Raw genomic sequence first — 20,769 nt, 5'->3', positions numbered from 1 at the left:
CATTTTCCTTTCCCAAACATCTGCGTATAAATTCTCCATTCTAAACACTATTTTATTTAAATATTTTCTTTTTCCTTTACTTTCCAAAACACCAACTTTTCCACCAATTTTCATTAAAAAAATATAAATAAAAATAAATAAATAAAAACGAGTATAATACATGTTTGGGAAGCCAGTGTGATATTGTACTATCACTGATTAGACCATAATCTTGCAAAAACAGCCGGAGCAACTAAAAAACTGTTCCACTTATAGTTGGCGAAATGCGAAGCAAGTGTAATTGTTGGGGCCTAATTATCAGATCAAGACGCTTGTAAGCTAAGATTTAAGTCCTGCAAATACTAACTAATCATACCTTTTAAGATCATGTTTAGCTCCCCCTCAAAAAAAAAAAAAAGATCATGTTTAGCAAAAAAAAAAAAAATCATACCTTTTAAGATTATGTGTAGTATCGGTTTTTTATTAAAAAATAAAAAATTACCAACTAATCAGCTGGTCTTTCATAAAATATTCATCCGTGTCATTTTTTTATTTATGGATTATACTAACGAGTGCTTTTAGAATATTGATTAATAATATATTTTTAAAAAGTTTTAATATCATTTTTATAAAAAATAATAAAAACTGTCAAAACATTAATTGATTTTTTTTTCTCATAAAAATTTTCTTTAAATGAATTATTAATCAATACCCTAAAAACATTCGTTAGCATTTTTTTTTTCCTTGGAATTGTTAGCTTATTATGATACTTTCAAGCTCTATAACGTTTTCCTTTGATACAAGTATAACTTAAAAATTTTATTCAAAAAAAAAAGTATAACTTAAATTCATTAATCTTAGCAAAAAAATAAAACTTAAATTCATTAACTTATTTAACTTAAAAAATATGAAAATTTTTAACAATTAAATCTTGTAATTCAACTAGTTAACACTTCTGAATATTTCCAAATAAAAAATTCAAAAATTTGTAACTATCAAAAAATATCTAATAGACAAACGAGAATATAAAAATTTATACATAAAGTGATTTAAAAAATACACCGGCTTATATAAACTTCAAGGTAACGGACACCAACGCCAATAAACATGGCTCCCTTAATCATAAACACTAAGAGGTGTTTATACTTTTAATATCAATCAAGACTAATTAACGAATACCTTTAGAATATTTATTAATTAACTATTTTTTTTTTAAAAAAAAATTGATATCATTTTGCCGACCTCCGTTAACTTTCCCATATTAGTACCCACCAGAAAAACAAACAAGAAAAAAATCTAGGTGTAATTATTTATTAAAAAAATAATAATAATGAGGAAACCTTCATTTTCATAGGATGGGAATCTTCACAGGATGGGAAACAGCAAATTCTCCAAGTCCCAACCCCACAATGGCTGCAACTTTCTTCTTGTGCTCCCTGACTGAGCAACATCATAGCACTAGTTATTGCTACTTTCCACTACTACCCCAAGTGAACTCACACCACCTAATGATAGGTCAGTGCATCTTAGGAAAATACCAGTGATGTGAATGGAGTACCTACTCATATTCTTCCAAACCACAAAACAAAAAAGTCAACTAGGCTTTCAGGTTTCCTTGCTGGCACTCAAAAAAGAGCTTGACTAAGAGCAATAAGACCAGAGAAGTCAATAGGGAATCATATAGTGAAGAGAGTATAGCGCTAGACACTAGACTTAAAAATTAAGATCATATATAAAATTACTAAATTACATGTGCAGATTGCAAGAGAAGCAAACTACTACAAATTTTTTAATACTATACTATCTTTTGGGAGGGGTGGGGTGTCAAGCTGTTTTTTTGTTTTTTTATTTTGGCCCAAAGAAAGGAACAAGCTGATGATATTTGGTAAATAGGCATTGTGCAAATAAAGGAGGTGCTAACATTACTTTCTTTACCTATATATAATACATTAATCATCTTACATAATGACCACACAATGCTTAGTCCATAGGTCTTTTCATCCCAACCATTGATTTATTTGATTCAGATTCAGTCTGGTTCTTGTAATCCCATTCACTGGTATGCTTTTGTTCCTCAAGTGCCTCAGTTTCATCATCTAGGAAACAATGCCACCAAGTTCAGTCATTTGAGTTAGTGAGTTACTACAATAGTTGCAGCTATTAAAAACCAAAAGCTTCTTTTCACAATTAGCTTAAATGAAATGAGTTCAGTCCTACCGGAAACGTTTGACAGAGAGAAATTAGTTAGGCGTCTAACGCAGTCCTTCAATGCTTGGAGTTCAGCTTCCTTCGAATTAAGTTTGGATTGGGCTGAATGCAATTCAGATTCCAGCTCTACAATTTGGTTTTCCTGCTGTTCAATGAGCAAATGGCAAAGTTTCTGATCAAGTTCAGCTGGCACCACTCCATCAAACTGATTAGAATGCAAATTCTGGCCCTCCACTTCATGTAACTCCATATCTGAAACTTCAGTCTGGGAAACATTTTCAAAGTCAATCTGATAGAATTATCTAATTTAAAAAGATGAATGGTTTAGCATAAAGGAGCAAAAATTGACTCATTTCATGAATTACCATGCCCACAGGCATGTGGCATTCATCTTCTGCCAAGTCCTGTATGGATGTATTCTAACATGCATAAAGATAGAACAATCCTATGTATCGTTTCCTGCTCCATGTACTAAAACTCTATATTCTTTTGGATTTTTGCCAAGTGAAAGTTGAGAGGGATGAATAACTAAACTTGATATTAGAAGTGGAATGCATATTAGTTTTGGTGCACCATAATTGATAGCAGTTGTCATAATACTTGACATTATTAAGTTTTTAGTCCAGCACTCTTACATGTGTACATTTAAATATAAAGTGCATCACAGACACAAAAATTCCATATCTGGAACTGACACAGAACTCAATTTAATAGAATCAGCATGGAACTCTCCGTAAATGTAAATGGGAAGATGAACGTGTAAGTATGAATATCTTTATATGTTAAATAACTCTAATAGAAGGGCATAAAATTAAAAATACTTGTAAAAAAATCTCACCTCACGGTCCTCACCCAGAATTGGTCTCATTTCTTCTTGTTGAGAAGCTTCCATGATGCACCAAGGAAGTTTTTGCAGTTCAGACTCAAACTCAGCTTCCAGTTCATCCATTTCAAGTAGCCTTGGTTCTGGCTCTTCAGTAAGAACACTACTTGCATATTCACCATCATCAATAACAGGGACACCAGAAATTTTGAAATTTTTAGGGTCTACATTCTGTGTGTTAAACTTATTTAACGCAAGTTGAGTATGCTTGCTATTATTTTTCCTTGACTTTGCATCAGCTTTACTAGCAGGACCCGAAATATGCAGATGATGAGATGATTTTCTCTTGTAAAGCTCAGTTTTTAATTCCTGAACAACTTTTGCAGTCTCGTCCACAGCCATATTCAGCTTACTGATCTCAGTTTTCCCTGCTGACATCATGTACATGATCCCAACACCAAGTCCCCAGCCAAATAAAGAGCTTTCTGTAAAGTAGAGCATTAGGTGATTTCCAAGTTAATATTAACCAAAAGAAAGCACAAATTTAAAAACAAAAAACAAATACTGCAATTTAACAATAGACTTAACAAAATGAAAACTGGTGCATGTCCAGTTGTCCACTAAAAAGCATGGATAAGGATTTGTCTACAAAACAAACAAAAATGTTAATAACAATTGATTTTCTCTTCTTTTTTTGGGGGGGACCCATTTTTTGTCTAGTTATCACTTTGGAGTTGGACCCCTAGAGCTTCATTACAGGACCATAAACAAAGTTGATGGACAATTAGTACAAATCTCTTTTGAAGCAATCAATCGTATGAAAGATTCTTCATGCAAAGATGAGGGTAATAATATACATGGTTTAAATTTATGGCACAAATGATTAGACATCTAGGTCACTTGAATTCTCTAGAAATCACAGAGGATGTGGATTTGAAGACTAAACATAAAATCATGGAGACAGCCTCTTTAGTAAAATGTCTTTACAAAGACACATTTTTTCTTTTATAAGTAAATAAAGACTTTATTGAAATCTTTACAAAGACACATGACCCTACATATAATCACCCTGCAATTTTTAATATGGAGCAATCATTTTTTACGTTTGTGTTATAGGAAGTACGGAACTTCTTTACCTCAAGGCATCATTTTTTCTTTTATATAAAGTATAACAAGACTGCTTCCAAATCCCATGCCCCATTTCTAAGTAAATGATTGCTTTTGGATAATTTCTTTGCACGTAACCTTATCTATGCGTCCTTAGTATCAAACACTACACCCAGATCACGGGAAAAGGAAGCTTCAAAAATTCAGTTTCTATATGTTAGAGATATGTTAACCCAATAACATGGACTCAAGCCCAATCCTACCTTGCATGCAAGTCAAGTCTTCTACTTATCTTACAAGCTTATTAACCATAGTTACTTAGTTAGAGCAACCGCATCAGCTCATGCAAACTTTCCGTCTATTTTGCACACAAAAAAAACTACTTTTTTTCTATTTTACATATCCATTTTTACAAAACACCCACATCAGTCTGTCTATTCTATACATCTATTCAATAAAACATTTATTCTTTTACAAATTTTTATTATTTCCTCATCCTACCTTGCATGCACAAGTGCATAGAGATTGTGCATTTATGCACAATCTTACACTTTTTTTGCTTAAAATGTATAAGATGGACTACTTTTTGTATTTTGCAAGATAATGCACGATCTGATGCGGTTGCTCTTTAGTGTATGGTTAGTCTAAGATTTAGCCTACTATATATACCCATTTTGGGTTTATTGTAACATAAGATTTGTACTTCGCTCTTATAATAAAGATCTGTAAACGTAAGCTGTCAAGTTGAACCACGTAACGCTCTTGTGTTGCACTCTAGTTTCTACTTCTGCTTCCACGTCTATTTTAGCATATTTAACACCATAGAGCTCTATGTTGCTATAAGGAAACTCCTATTTCAATTCTACACATGGAATTTAGTTTTCCATGGATTGAATTGTAATTTTCTATTTCGATTTTTTTATTATTATTATTGGTAGTCTGCTGGTTCAGTGTACTTTGTTCAGCTTAATAAAACTCCTTACTAGCATTTTTTTTTTTAAAGTTCAATTCCAATTTGGAGAAAAGAATGTCATAAACAGTGAGCCCAATTACAATTTACAAGCAACAATGATACTACACTAAAGAAACAGTAAAAAAGTGAACCTTAATTGAAAAACAACAATTTGGTGACTAACCTTTAGAATTAGAAGAAGACGATCCAGACTTGTTAGCGACATTCTTGTTAGTCTTCCTTCTCTTTAAGGAAACAGCGAATTTCCTAGCAGAGCTCTTCCTCTGAATCTCCTTCACTGCCTCTCCTTTCTCTTTCCCCACACGACCAGATCTGTCTCCAGCCTTCTTAGCAGCCCCAACCAGTTTACGAGAACCGGGTTTCTTCCGCGAGTTGCTCGATCTAGATCGAGACCCCGAACTCGAAAACCTGAAGATACCATCCCGTTCTTGTTCCTCGAAATTACAATCAATCGGAGTCGGCGGAGGCGGAGAGTCCAATTTGGAAGCTTGAGGGTTGAGGCTGTGGGGTTGTTCGGTGGGATCGGAATTGGCATTGGGGTTAAAGAGGTGTTTGGCGACGAGGCTTGTGGATCCAGCTACTGCTGCAGCTAAGAGAACCTGCCACATCCGGTGAGAGAAAAAAGAGAGAGAGAGAGAGATATCAAACGAAGTTTCTGATTTTGTGTTTTTGTGTGTTTTGATGGTGAATTAAGAGAAAGAGAAAGAGGGCGTTGAAGAGAGTAGAGAGAGTATTGAATAAGGAGAGAGTGAAGGTTTGGTAGGGGGGGAGGGAGTACTGTACTTGTCACGGTGACACCCTTTGGGTTTTTTTTGTTTTGTTTTGTTTTTTCCCGCTTTCGGCAATTTTTCTAAATGGGAGAAAATAATAGGATCCGGGATTTTGATTTGAACAATTTTTTGAATTTTGCTTGGTGTTCACGTGTACGGCGCCCTGCAGGCTGCAGCTTGCAGGAGCTCTCTCGTTTGTACATGGGCTAAAGCCCAATTACAAGAGGAAGGAGCATTCCAACAAGGTGTGCCAAATGTCAAATATTTGGCATTTAGCACACTAAACAAAGAAAAAAAAAAAAAAAAAAAAGATTCATGAGGTGTTTCATGTGCTAAAGGTTTTAACATTTTTATAGTACAATTATATTGATAGAATTGTACTGTAGCATGTTGTATAATTAAATAACAAATTTTTAATTATCTATTAAATAACAATTTGTACTAGTAGAATTGTACTGTAAAATTACTATGGTATAATTTTTGACTGCTATGGTATAATAGCTAGGTTTTTTTAATTATTATTTTAATGTAGTGTAATGTTAAAATAGAATATATGATATATAGCGTATTGTAAAATGATGTGCTAAAATTGATAAAGTAGGTTTTGATATGATAAAATAGCATTTGACACAGCACACCTGATGGGAATGCTCGAGAAAACTTAGGTGCCCTCTTGTGTAAGAGAAGAGAGCATTGCTCTTGAAGCATATAAGAATTACCGAGGTCTATTACATACTTCCTATTATATAAAGGACAAAGTTTAATTACAAAATTTATTGTAGTTTAAGGCTACAATCTTGCTCAATAAAATAAACATTACAACATTCCTCAAAAAAAAAATTAATAAACATTACAACATATTTTAAAATTTTGACCATTGAATTACACGTTCTTTACGCTCTTAATACATATATCAAATTTTGTGTCAATTGGATATTATTTACTATATGGTGTATAAACTTATATTTTATGTATAATTTTAAACTACAAAAATTTGTAATTTAAACAATTTATTGATGACATAGCTATTGATATTTAATTTTTTAAAAATTTTGCAAGCATGGAGAATATAAGAAGAATATGTAATCCAATGGTAAATTTGTCAAAATTTACCTCCAATAAAAAAAATATTGAATAAAGTTGTAAACTAAGGCTATAACCAATATCCCCCTCAAAAAAAAAAAAAAAAAAAAAAAATTCTACAACCAGTATTATAGCTAAATTTTGTCCTTACACAAAAAGGTGTGTAAAATTTTTTAAATTAAAATGTGCGATTTCAGATTAAATTACACACAAATTTGTGTGCACCAGTCATTTTTCCATTAAAAAGAAAATAGTCAAATTAGTTAATAATTGCTAAAATTTTGAATAAAATATAATTTTTCTTTCTTTAATCTATTGTTTAAATACAAAATTTGATAATTATGGTAGTTCTACTTAGTAGACATTTATTATGTCTGTCAAAAAAAAAAAAAAAAAGGTAGACATTTATTATAATTTTGTTTGTGTATGGAACTTTTTTTTTTTTATTAGAGAATATAATTATGGAACTATCTAAAGAGAATATGATTTAGCATGATTTATGGCAAACTTAATGGAAAAATTTTGTCTTAAACATGCTTGGAGCCTTAGGTTTCAACTCCCAATAGAAAAATGACATATGTTCATGTTATGTGCAATGCACATAATTCACTTGATTGATTTAAGTGTGGTTAAGTGAGTCGAGTGCCAATCTAATACTAGCTATTGCTAATACAATTAGTTAACTCACTAACAAGATCATCCCTAGTATGGTAAATAAGAGTGGCTGCCCAACTAATTAGCAGCTTCTAATAGACAGATTACTGTAACTAATTGTTCTTGAGATATAAGGTTGTCAACTTGTTGAAGTTGCTCTTATGTGATCCAAATGACTCGGCACCATCTTAGACTCTTGGGCCACCCTCTAGAGCCCTTAAATGAAGTCTCTAGGAAAATCTGACTCGAACCGATTCGGTTTTGACATCCTTTGTCACAAACTTATTGGTATCGAGCTCCTATTTTTTCAAGGTGGGGTCGGTTTTCTCTCCTAGATTTGACTTTTCCTTAGTGGTCACGGTGCTTTTTAGGTGAGTCAAATTGTAAGAGAGTATAGGAATTGTTTGCCAGATTGTAATGATATTTCTCGTTAGCTTTTGGATTGGTTTCAGTGGATTTTCTCTGAAAGTCTGGTCTCTGCCAACATACTGTTATATTTTTCTTGTAAGTTTTTGTTTTTTGCAATAAAATTCTACCACTTTATCTAAAGAGGAAAGACACCCTATTATTTCAAAGTATAAGAACAAGTTGATTTTGACCCAAAGTTCAAGGGTCTCTTTGAATTTTTCTATTTATTTAAAGAAGAAAAAAACAAAGAAGAGCGTATCATAAAGGGGGAAAAAAAGTTAATGGGAATGAGTAGAGGCATATGCTAGAATGAATAAGTAATACTAATCAACCAGGTTTAATATCTCATATTTTAGTCTTTATCTTATATTTGAAACATGTTTTATTTTGGAGGGGAGGGGGGTGTTTCTGCTTTAGGCGTGTGTTTGTTTGTAAAATAAAATGTTAATCATCCCACACTGCTTAAAAGAGTGCATTATATGTAGTATAACTTACCTCACTCTCCTTTAAAAATTATTATGATTTTTGAGCGTGTATTGTTGTGCATATTAACATTTAGCATCTAATAAACTTTACCGTGTATTGTTGTGCATATTAACATGTAGAATCTAATAAACTTTACCTAAGTGTTACCCACAATATCATAGAGTTTTCAACAAATTTTAATTTAATTTAAAGTTCTTTGACTGAATCACACCGAAAAATATAAAAAATAAAAAATCGTCAACTCAAATTCATCAGTGAACAAGCTCGTATCTTTGTTATTATTCCACCTCCCTCCCGAATGCATAGCTCTAGCTTACATGAGAGTGAATTACATGTATAGCTAGAATTACTTAATTTTCTATATACTTATGCTGTGATAGTCCAACTAGGCTTGCAAGAAATCTCGACACAAAATGAGTTTCACTGAGATGCAATACCAACCTACCTCATTTTGCTGCTGTAGCTAGTTACTGGATGCAGTTAAATTGATGACAAGAAATACATGCAACTGTTATCAACGACCAGGTTTATAGAACTCCTTGTAGCCAAAGTGTAATGAAAAAGATAATACCCAACCAAATACTTCCCTTCAATGAGTTGAAACAATTTTTGAACGATCCAAGTGATTGCTAAACATGTTAAATGTTGGAAGTTTCTACATGTATCCAAAAATATATATTTCTACAATACTTCTTCAGCATGGTAGAATTTATGCAAGTATTAGAATATGTGGTCTTTACAAACATAAAACAATCTAGACTCCAGTATTGATCCCTCAAACAGCTGCCTTTCCTCGCCCCCAAATGAAGATCAAACCAAAAGTAACATTTATTGAATCATGTCATTCAATTTACCTGACAAGAGAAACAAAGAACAGTGATTTCAATGATAAACATATATCAAGATCCAAAGAATTCTTTATCCTCAAACACATGGTACAACGGAAATTCATGAAATAGGAAAGACTTTTTCTTGAGAGCTTCAGAATAACAGGATCAATTTAACTTGTTACCCCTGCCATATATTAAAGGAACTAAAATAGTCAGATATTCTCCAAGCTTTCCATTGTTAGTTCTAGCTAAGTTGGGTTGTAATCAAGAAGAGGCTTTTGTATGTTATTCTAATCCTCCTTCAGTAATTCAACCTATTTGGATTTTGAAACCTCGGATGTAATAACTTCCCAAGTTATTCGGGGTTCTCTGTTTAGTCTCTATCCTTTTCTACCAAAAAATGGGGGACATAATATTGCCCAACCACAAAGTCAGTTAAAATAAATAAATTTTCACTTCGTTCTCATCTTGGATCTTATGTTTAGTTTAAAGCATTACTTATATCCTCAATCTAGTATAGTACCTTTAACTCAAAAAAAAAAATACATAAATATATATATATATATATATATATATGAAAATACTACTAATCTTTATATTAAATAGGACTATGATTTTTGAAAATACTACTAATCTATCCTCAATCAGCATTATCTATAACTAGTTAGAGGCACATGCTCTATTTATACTCATCTTGTTTCCCACATCCACTTCAACATCTGTCATCAAACTATGCTCTTTCCATAGATATGTTATTTCTTAACCGTCCAACACAGAGCATTAACCCAAAATTCTACTCATGCTTCTTCACCACATTTGCCCTTTACTGTTCACTCCATGAAAACGTCCTTCAAATGCTCTTGATAACACCCCCTCCCCCCCCCCCCCCCCCCCCCCAACCCCCACAAAAAAAAAAAAAAAAAAAAAAAAAAGTCCTTTCTTGTAGGATGGAAATGTTGCTTATTATCACCTTACTTTTTGGTATGGCATGAACTTGTTTATTTTTTTTATAGGTAAGAAACATCAATATTCAAAAAACTGCTAAGTGCAAAGAAGCACTAGTAGAACAAACGTACAAGAAAAGACAGAAAGGTACAAACATAAAAGAAGAAAAATACTAAGAACAAACGAGAAGAGAACTAAGGAAAAAAGGAAGAGAATCACTAGATGTGAGTCCCCAAGTCCTAGCCCAATCAAAAAGAGAACTGGAAAAGAGAGCGAGCATTTGGTCATCGGATCTATCCAAATCCTCAAATGTCCGCTGATTGCGTTCCCTCCAAATACACCACATCAAATACAATGGAACTAAATTTCAAATGTGAGATAAATGTTTCCCCAACCAATTCCACTAGCCAAAAAGAAGATCAGACACCCTACCAGAGGGGACCCAAGAAATCCCAAAGGTTCTATAGACAAAACACCACAGCCAATAAGCCTTACCACAATGTAACAACAAGTAATCCACTGTCTCCCCACAACAACGACACATAATACACCAATCAACGAAGTCAAAGCCCTTAAGCCTCAATTTATCTCCTATAAGAATCCTATCCCATGTCGCTGTCCAAACAAAGAAAGAGACACGCCAGGGTGCCTTAACTTTCTAAATACCTTTCCAAGGAAAAACGAAGGGACAAGAACCAAGTAACTTGTGATAATATGATTGGATAGTAAAATCCCCGTTCTTTGTCAAGTTCCATCTCATTCAATCACTGTCAGTGACAAGAGGAGAATTGGATTCCAAGAGACGGAAGAAATCATTCACCACATCTGCCTCCCAATCATTAGGACCCCGAATGAAACGAACATCCCAAGTTCTCCTATTCCCCGCTCCTTGGCACAACAAAGAAGATCCTACGGAAGCTTCTTTGTTTGCAGCAAAAGAGTACAGGATCAGAAAAACCAAATGTAGAGGAAGATCTCCACACTAACTGTCTATCCAAAATTTCACTCTATCCCCCACCCCCACCTTAAAGTGGACATTTTTGCGAAACACTTCCCATCCCATCCGAATACTTCTCCACAAACCACACCCATGAACACCCCTTCCCAACTTAGAGGTCCAACCCCAACCCCCCCCCAACCCCAACATTCTTCCCCAAATTTCAAGGCTACCACCCTCCTCCATAGCCTATTCTCCTCAATCCTAAAACACCATAGCCACTTTCCAAGTAAGGCTTTATTGAAAGTGGTCAACTTCCTAATACCCAACCCGCCATTAGCAATAGGCACACACACCTTATCCCAACCCAACAAATGTGTCTTAGTGTCACCCCACAAGAAGTCCCTTTGCAGCTTCTCAATTTTGTTCGCCACATGTGTAGGAATGGTGAAAAGAGATAAGAAATAAGTAGGGAGGCTAGAAAGTGTGCTTTTAAGCAATGTCAGTCTGCCACCTTTTGAGAAGTACAACTTCTTCCACCCTTCTAACTTTTTTTCAATTTTTTCTAATATAGGGTTCCAAATAGAGGGGGATGGCATGAACTTGTAAGAGGACAGAACACCCATTTTAATGCTTTGTACTGTAGTAGGCTTATTTCAATGATGCCATCAAACATTGAAAAGACCATATCTAGTAATACCATTTTTTAAGAGTAAGTTACACATGCACTAAGTGGTCTTGAGTGTTTACCTCATCCCCTTCCCCTACCCTGTTTTGGTATGTGAGGAGGAATTATTATTTGAACTACGACATGTTTACAATATCCAAAAGCACCAATTGAGCATAAAATCATATTATATATATATATATATATTAAATGAACATTAAATCATTCTTTAGATATTTGAGCCTTTCCATTTTAGCTACGACATAAATGGAAAAGGATCACCTAGAAGCAGTAGGAATGGTGAAAAGAGATAAGAAATAAGTAGGGAGGCTAGAAAGTGTGCTTTTAAGCAATGTCAGTCTGCCACCTTTTGAGAAGTACAACTTCTTCCACCCTTCTAACTTTTTTTCAATTTTTTCTAATATAGGGTTCCAAATAGAGGGGGATGGCATGAACTTGTAAGAGGACAGAACACCCATTTTAATGCTTTGTACTGCAGTAGGCTTATTTCAATGATGCCATCAAACATTGAAAAGACCATATCTAGTAATACCATTTTTTAAGAGCAAGTTACACATGCACTAAGTGGTCTTGAGTGTTTACCTCATCCCCTTCCCCTACCCTGTTTTGGTATGTGAGGAGGAATTATTATTTGAACTACGACATGTTTACAATATCCAAAAGCACCAATTGAGCATAAAATCATATTATATATATATATATATATATTAAATGAACATTAAATCATTCTTTAGATATTTGAGCCTTTCAGCCTTTCCATTTTAGCTACGACATAAATGGAAAAGGATCACCTAGAAGCAGTAGAAAAATTGAGGTGAGTTCAAGTTCCACCATAAGTAACTTCACAAGAGTTACACATTTTCTAGACCGTGGATTTCTATTAGAACTAATGGTTAGAAAAACACTGCTACCTATAAATATTTATTGTTTGCCACCTCAGCTAACCTATTTAATTTTACACAGAGAAAGTGATACCTTGCATTAGTTTTTTTTTTTTTTTTCCTTATTTATTTAGGGCTTATTAAATGTTCAAAGAGAAAAGGAGACCACGGGAATGGATTTAACCATGTCAAAAAAGGCAAGGATGAATGTCATGACCTGGAAGAGTGAAGACAATCCTGGTGAGCCAACGGGCATTGTGTTGAGCATTGCCTAGTCGGTTTGGCTGCCGGTCTATCTACAGAGACTCTGATTTTTTATGTGATGAGTGGCTCAAGAATGAGTGGGATAAATTAGCCAACGACATTTCCACGTAGGAGATGACCCATATTACCAAGGGCCAATATCACTGTTGAAATTAAACGTCAATTGCTCCCTTCTATGTGCTAGTGTAATTATCTCTTTCACTTGTCTCTTTGAAATTATTATTTTGAAATTATAAGTAATTTATGATTTCACTTATCAAAAAAAATATTAATTTGAAATTATCCTTTCAAAAGCAAGGATTGCAATGTCAAAAAAGAGAGGAATGGATTCGGCAATGTCTTATACAGCTACGTTGTCAAAGCTTGAAATGTGACTTAACAAAGATTGGTTTTGCAATATGAGAAGCCAGATATACAAGGAAAATTCTTCAAATCAAAGAAGCTGTTTATGAAAGAGGATGACAAGGAAGGTTGACATTGTTAAAAGCACACTCTTAGGTTTATCAACATATTATCTCTCCTTATTCATTATTCCCATTTTTGAGGTAAGTAAGTTCGAGAGATTACAGAGAAATTTCTTGTGAGGTGTACCTCAGAAGAGGAGTTCAAGTCCTCTTTGGTGGCATGGGATGTTGCTGTTCACCCAACGCTGCAGGTGTTGGGGGTTACAAAGATAGGGAGCTCTAATTAAGCCTTATTAGGGAAATAGTTATGGCGCTTTGGCCCTTTGGGAGAGAAGAACACTTATGGCAAAGAGTGATGACTACGAAGTATGGGGTGGAAGGGGTGGCGGCTGGATTTCAAAACCAATTAGAGGGTCTCATGGGTGTAGCCTATGGAAAAGTTTTATGACAGGTGAGGGCAGTTTCTTTGATGTGGGGCTGTGGGGGATGGCACACGAGTGAGGTTTTGGCATGATAAATGGTGTGCAAAATATTCTTTGAGGGACTTGTAGCCTTACTTATACGCTTGTTCAGTTGACAGAGATGGCTTTTTTCACTCAATTTTGGAAGGGGGGGGGGGGGTATGTGGTTATTTCTTTCCCTTGGAAGAGCATCTGGCATGTCAAGGCCCTTAAGAGGATCTCTTTTTTTGTTTAGACAGCAGCTTGGGGGAGGATTTTAACCTATGATAATCTTATCAAGAGAGGTTTCTCTTTAAAGGTTGGTGTTACATGTGCTCTGGTGTAGTGGGAAAACAGTGGACCATTTGTTGCTCCATTGTGAGATGTTGCTTACATTATGTGTAGTTTCTAGAGCTTTTGGATTTCATTGGGTGCTACCAAAGACGGTAGTTGATATTTCATTTAGGTGGAGGAATTGTTAGTTGACCTTCCTAGAAGCAACTCAACTTGAAACAAGATGAAGTGCCAGGATTAGGTTGTGCAAAGTCTTCAGGTTCAATAAAGTTCACATTGGTGTTCCTTTCTCTTTTTTTTTTCCCACCAAATGACCATGTATATGCAAAATGCAGAACCATGTTAAAGTAATTATAATCGATAGAGCTAATAGGCTCTAGCTCAATAGCACCTTCTCCACTTATAAGAGCAAGATGTAGGGTGAGATCATGGGTTCAAAGCCTCTAAATGCAAGCTAAAAAAAAACAAAGAAAAAAAGTTATTATTAATGAATGACGTGATCAGGTTGTGTTAAGATGTATTTACCTCTGTATTTTTTGTTTGTTTAGGTAATAAAGGTTGGACCTGCCTAACAGCATTCGCAAGCCCAGGTTTATCCCATCATCAATTAATTCTCTAACCCCCTATCCCAACACTATAATGATGTCTATGATTTGGGAGAAAAATAAAATATATTTATGAATTGACCCTTACTTTAAGACAGATACAAATCAAATAAAAAATTATTCAAGTTAGAATTGAGTTTGCTTCTCTAGGATGCTTCTCCTCAAAAGTCTCTACACTATTTTCTTGATTAGGGAAAAAACCATTCTTTCATTGCCGAACCAATATCTTCCAAAGTTCACATATACACAGGTATAGTAACAAGTAAGATAAATCAAAAAATAAAATATTCTTCTTTCACTGCTCATCTAACAACCCCAAAAGTTCCTAGGAATGGGGCATACACATTATGAAAAGGAGAAAACTCTAACACAGCCTTAATTATACCAAGAAATAAAGTAAGAGACTAATAAGAGGAAAAAAATTCCAAATCAGCAGTCATCCCAAAAAAAAAAAAAAAATCAAATCAATTAATCCTATGAGCACAAAAGCTAAATTATCGCATATATTAAAGTGAAAAGCATGCTTGGATTGTTGCAAATAAAGATGGAACGTTAAGGGGCAGGATGGGATAACCTAAGACCATACAAGTTTGTCAAAGTAGATGATCAAGCACCACCATAGGGATTTACAATCCTTCTATTTAACCCTTCACAAATATGACTTAATTCCCTCCATTTTACATTTTGGGATGAAAAGACGATAAACAATTTTCTGATGAGTAACTACAATAAACTATAAAAGAGTAATAGTCTACAACTTTGTTTGCTCAACAAATTACATGCCGCCTACAAAAAGCCAATTTTACCAAAAAAATGTGTACAATATTCATGAAGAATTTAATTATCAAAGAGGGAGAACATAATCAAAGTCATTTGTTATATTAATTTCTCTAAATATAGATCCCTTGAAGAACAGCTCAATGGCTAGGACAATTATGTTATTTGGTAGACACAGGCTGGGAATACTAAATGTAAGATATTTTCATTATATTTAGTTTCCATTTATGAGCTTCCTTTTCAAAGAACACTACCAAAAAGCTTCAAAACTGGATATGAGTTGAATAACACATTAGAAACAAGACTGCAGTGGAAAGGTCTTAACTGTTGGCGCATGATCATTGACATAATGAGAGCACCATTAGACAAGGATTAATTCAATTTGTAATTGAAGCTTATTTTTCTTAAGACAAACATAGGGAATCCTCTTTTGAATGCGGAAATAAGCAAAACCTACAGTTCTCAAAGAAACTAGAAAGCCAAAAGCAATATTATTGATAGTAAAATTCAAGCTATCCTGTCTTACAAAGTTGTCATAACTTCTATTTATTAGAAGATTGAACTATAAAACCTTGGTAACACTTTTTAAAGCTAAAAAGACTCAAATATCTTCAAGTGACCCCCCACCCCCCATCATACTCTTCCTGCATCAAACGTGCATGCTCAATAGTTTCAACCCAATGTGATACCCCCATCAACCCTAATTTTCTCTGTATTATTATGTATAGCTTTTCCCTCCCTATTGCATTGTTGTCATGAAACAATGCCAACCCAGATATGGAAATACTTCTATCATTAGTTATAGCACTCTAGACTGAATTCATTGTTGAACTAGACTAGCTAATGCACTCCCAAACAATTTGAAATTGAGATTCCACAACATCGGAGGATCTGCTTTTTGACCTTACTATAGCTGAACACTTGTCCCAAAAGTTTAAACTGGAAATGGTGAATTTAATCACTTAAACATCATCCTATTACCCCTTGATACGTGGGGCCCAACATGTGGGATTTTTTCCTTTTTTTCTTTTATAAATGGGAATTAGAGTGGAGACATAGTTTGACTACCGCTTGTCCCAAGCACTTAAGCTGTTAGGAAATGGTGAGTCTAATCACTCAACCATTATTCTAACAGATCATACCAATGAATTCGAACTCAAATGGCACATCTTCCCCTTGTAAGAGAAAGAAAAAAGTGGAGGATGAGGTTGTGTGTTCAAAACCATTAGGTGCCTATCTAATTACCAATCAATAAAAGAACTACAAGATCAAACACGATCAAATTCCCAAATAGGCCAACCTCATTGATTTATTCTAAACAAACAATATCCACCTACAGAATTTGAAACAAATCTAACACAAAACTAGCTTTAATCACACATGTAAACGTCCAATGTCTAGATTATCATTAAAAAAAGCGAAAGAAAGATTGAATTTCCAACATACCCAGATGAATTCCACAACTCAATTGTTCTTAGCAGCTATGTTTTTCCTAGCAGCTCTGGCATTATCGTACTCGAACTTCAACACATTGGGTATATGAGACGTGTCTTTAACATAGAACATCCTCCCAAACGCGCTTTCCTCAATGGCCGGAAAGTAAACAATGAGCACAGAATTCACAAACCAAAACCACACCGCCCCAAGAAAAGCTCCCAGAATAGCCCCAGCAAAGACCTGAGCAACTGTGTGGTAACCCAAATACACCCTCGAATACATGGTGAGAAACGCCATAGACCAAAGCCAGAAATGCACGGCCCACTTGCTCGTCGTGCGAAACAGCCCGTACCCTTTATAGGTCATGAGCGAGAAGTAAACTGAGAAGAAGAACATGTACTGAGAGTGACTCGAAGGCCAGCCGTGCGAGTCGCACATCTCGAGGAGAGCACAGGTCTCGGGCCGAGCTTGCTGTACGGAGGTTTTGATGAACTCGTTGACGAATTGGGAGATTATGAGGCCGAGAGCGAAGAACATGCCTTGGAGTTCGCGGCGGAAGATGAAGTGGGAGACGAAGCCGCCGAGGCTGATGAAAACTGGGACCAGGGAAACCCAGGCTAGGAAGTGACCCAGCTGATCTCCTCTCCGGTACCGCACGTGGACCAGTGTCACGGCCTTCAGTGGCGGTGGAGGCATCGTCGTGTGTGAATGGTGCATAATTCTGGGTTTCAATTCAGGTGGGGAAAATGGTGGTTGAGGAGGGAGGATTTTGGTTTTGATGGATTATTTTGTGGTGTTTGTTTCTCGGGAAAGCGTTGACGCTAAAAGGAAAAAAGAGGCTTTGTGAAAGACCTGCACTGTAAAGGGCCGTTCACATGAGGGCCGCGAGCCCACAACACAAGCGTGGTTTGCGTTAACGGCAGAACTGCCTGGTTATGAATTTTTTGATAATGAGTTGTTTCTTTTATTGTTTTGGTTCCGTTTTGATAAAAGAGGTTTTTTTCTTTTAGTTTAATCTTAATGTAACTATGTAAGTACTAGGGGGATGGATATTGGGTTCAACCTAGCATTAGCGGTACCAGTATATGCAAAAGATTCTTGTATGTTATAATAAAAACTTACTTTTCCCTATTTTACAATATTAATTTATAAAAACATTCGCGTTAAATTATTTATAATATATCCTTTTTTATTAAAATAATACATTTTCACTTTTTTTTATTTCTCTTACCTGACCCCACTACCTTACCTCGCTTCTCTAAAACACTCTCTCTTTCTTTTTCTCCTTTCGACATGCCTCTTTCTTCTTTTGCGTTTTTCTTCTTCAGCATCATCTTTCTTTCTTTTTCTTCTTCCTTTTCTTTTGCTGTAAGAACCAAGTGCAAGACTTCTGGGCCTTAGGTCACTTGGGCTCACAATTTATTTGTAGTGGGCTTAAGGATTTCCTACAATGGGTCGTTCTCGGCAGAGAGACTCAAAGAAACACTCAGTTGATACTCTCTCCTTGACTGTTTTCTCTCAATTTTTCTGAACCCCTTCTTCTCCCAACTTTCTTCTATTTATAGTTAAGGTTAGTGGGGAGATTATGATTACAGCCACCGTTAGTGCTACTGGAGGTCTAATATTATCTGATTGAAGTGGATGTTTAGGTGAAAGGGCGGTGCAGCATTTATGATCTTGGAACTTGGCTCCATCTTGACCGACTATGTTCGGCAACTCAGTTCCCTGGGAATATCACAATTTCCCGGGAACAGTTCGTATATTTGACCGGGAACGTTTGTCCGATCACCTCTCGGAATTCAATACCCTACGCCTGTTCGTACATGAAGGAAGCTCCAAGAAGGGCGCAGGACAACTGGACCTTTCTGCTGGACCTTTGCCCGAGGCTGGTATGGGACTCGGCCCAGGGCCTGTGTGGGATTGGGCCCAGGGCCTGTATGGGACTAGGCCCAGGGCCTGTGTGGGCCTAGGATTTCGGTGCCGTACAATAGCCCCCCCTTGATTCATACTCGGTCGCCAAGAAGAATCAAAGAGCTATTTGGGCCTCTTGACCTCGGGAACCTTCTTGTCTGGGACTTATAACTGTTACTTTTTACTAATATTCTCAAAAGACGCGCCGTCTCGCGGCGCCAGGCGCAGTCGTCATTATTGCTTGACGGTTCGTGGACCGAAGCGGCACGCGAATCGGTTACGTTTGGCAGCCGCTGGGTCGCTCGTAAATTGTGCCCATTTATTGCTTGAATAAACGTTTCTTCTCCCCCCACTTCTTTTTGGCCTTATAAATAGTCCCTCTCTGAACACCATTCAATTTTTCCTTCGCCTCTGATTTTTAGTGCTTACTCTCTGCCGACCACATTTCTGTGCGCTTGCTTGCTCAGTGTTCTTTTCCTCCTTAGAACCCAAAGTAAGTCTTTCTTCCCCTTCCTGTTCCTTCAGCTTTGTTTCTTTGAGTTCACTTTTGTAGTTTTAGGCTTTATAGATGGGTTACTCTTACCTTCTAGAATCCCCGGCTGCTTTGGCCACCTTTAGGAGTAAATTTAGTATTCCCGATGACATGGACGTGGCTTACTGCCATGAGAGTGATATGGAACTCCACCAAGGGCAGGGTACAGCTTTCTTTCCTTTGATGTCCATCTTAGAAGGTGGGGTCAGGTTCCCCGTAGATCTACTCTTGATAAGCACACTCACTTACTATGGGCTGTGCCCTGACCAGCTTCCCCCCAATTTTTACCGGGTAGTTAGTTGTGTCAGTAAGTTAAACCACACCTTTAACTTACAGTTAGACCACCATGATATTAACCAAATGTACAACCTCTGTGGGAGCAAATCCACCAATTATTACCTAAAGACAAGGGATGCTCGGGTACGGCTGATATCGTGCCTACCCGATTCGAACAGGAACTCCGCCGGGGAGTTTGTCAGGGTGCGCGGCAATTGGTTTGCCGGGGAGATCCCTTACCCCCTTACACGGCGTGAAGTGGGTTCGTACCATCCCCTTCATATAATTGCTTTCCACCGCCTCTTCTTTTCTTCTTATTGGAGTAAAAAAAATTTCATTGTTAAAGGCTAATGCGTCACCTGTTCTTTTGCAGACGGCAAAGTGTTTGTTCAGGACCTCAGAGCCGTCCACACCAGGGATTTAAACTTCGTCCTCCGTTCCGAGATATACGTGCATTGGGACGGGCAACTCCGGGCCTCACACTTAATCCTTGGAGTGGAGCCGGTTTATTCTACTTGGCAGCCTTTCAAGCAGGCGCTGATAGTTGACAGCCCCCTGCTATCGTACATAGACGTCCGGTACGTAAATTTTTTGCCGCCGAAGCTTACAACCGGGGAAGCGAGGGAATTTGGTCGGCGGTTCACTGCCTCAGACGAACTAGCTCCCCTGCGAGACGAGTCCGCGGAACGGGTATCTCAGCGCCTTAGAGAGAGAGCTCACGAAGCCATACAGCAAGGGGACCAAGCCCAAGAGCAGCCCCATCCCGAGAATCCGCCCGCCGAGAATCAACAGCAAGTGCTAGAAGCGACTGCCTTGCTAGCTGAAGCGATCCAACCCGGCGCAAGAATGGTGGCAAGGAGAGTCATGACCCTCGACCGGTTCGTGCCTGGTGCCTGGCAGCCCAACCAGCCCCCACCTACTTAGGGTCGGGGTCAAGCGTCTCAGCCTCCTCCCCCTTCGCAGTCCGAACGGGCCCGTAAGAAGCAGAAAGTAACCGAGCAACCTTCCACGGGCCCGGGGGATGCTGCAGTCCAGACTCCTCCCCGACCAACAGGTG

General features: G+C 36.8%; 2 protein-coding genes across 2 annotated transcripts; both read right to left on the bottom strand.

The window, feature by feature from the left end:
- Nucleotides 1–1,692: 1,692 nt before the first annotated feature.
- LOC126691790 (uncharacterized) lies at nt 1,693–6,029 on the bottom strand. Its single transcript, XM_050386951.1, has 4 exons — nt 5,254–6,029; nt 3,026–3,495; nt 2,197–2,452; nt 1,693–2,075 (listed from the first exon to the last, which is right to left on the bottom strand). The coding sequence occupies exons 1-4, from the start codon at nt 5,696–5,698 to the stop codon at nt 1,960–1,962; spliced, it is 1,287 nt and encodes a 428-aa protein (XP_050242908.1). The 5' UTR covers nt 5,699–6,029; the 3' UTR covers nt 1,693–1,959.
- Nucleotides 6,030–9,000: 2,971 nt separating this feature from the next.
- Nucleotides 9,001–17,993, bottom strand: LOC126691788 (lipid phosphate phosphatase gamma). The gene is made up of 2 exons (XM_050386950.1): nt 17,003–17,993; nt 9,001–9,345 (listed from the first exon to the last, which is right to left on the bottom strand). Exon 1 carries the CDS (start codon nt 17,708–17,710, stop codon nt 17,021–17,023), a length of 690 nt encoding a protein of 229 aa, XP_050242907.1. The 5' UTR covers nt 17,711–17,993; the 3' UTR covers nt 9,001–9,345; nt 17,003–17,020.
- Nucleotides 17,994–20,769: the final 2,776 nt, after the last annotated feature.

Source organism: Quercus robur, chromosome 7 (assembly GCF_932294415.1).
Source record: "Quercus robur chromosome 7, dhQueRobu3.1, whole genome shotgun sequence".
Taxonomy (NCBI): Eukaryota; Viridiplantae; Streptophyta; class Magnoliopsida; order Fagales; family Fagaceae; genus Quercus; species Quercus robur.
The sequence above is the reverse complement of the archived record's forward strand: the minus strand, read 5'-3'. Positions and strand labels throughout refer to the sequence as shown.

Excerpts from the sequence above, each read along its gene's own strand:
- LOC126691790 (XM_050386951.1), bottom strand. The coding sequence starts at position 5,698 with ATGTGGCAGGTTCTCTTAGCTGCAGCAGTAGCTGGATCCACAAGCCTC. Across the intron at positions 3,496-5,253 it reads GTCTTCTTCTAATTCTAAAG|AAAGCTCTTTATTTGGCTGG; the intron begins GTTAGTCACCAA and ends TCTACTTTACAG. Across the intron at positions 2,453-3,025 it reads TTCTGGGTGAGGACCGTGAG|ACTGAAGTTTCAGATATGGA; the intron begins GTGAGATTTTTT and ends AATGTTTCCCAG.
- LOC126691788 (XM_050386950.1), bottom strand. The coding sequence starts at position 17,710 with ATGCACCATTCACACACGACGATGCCTCCACCGCCACTGAAGGCCGTG.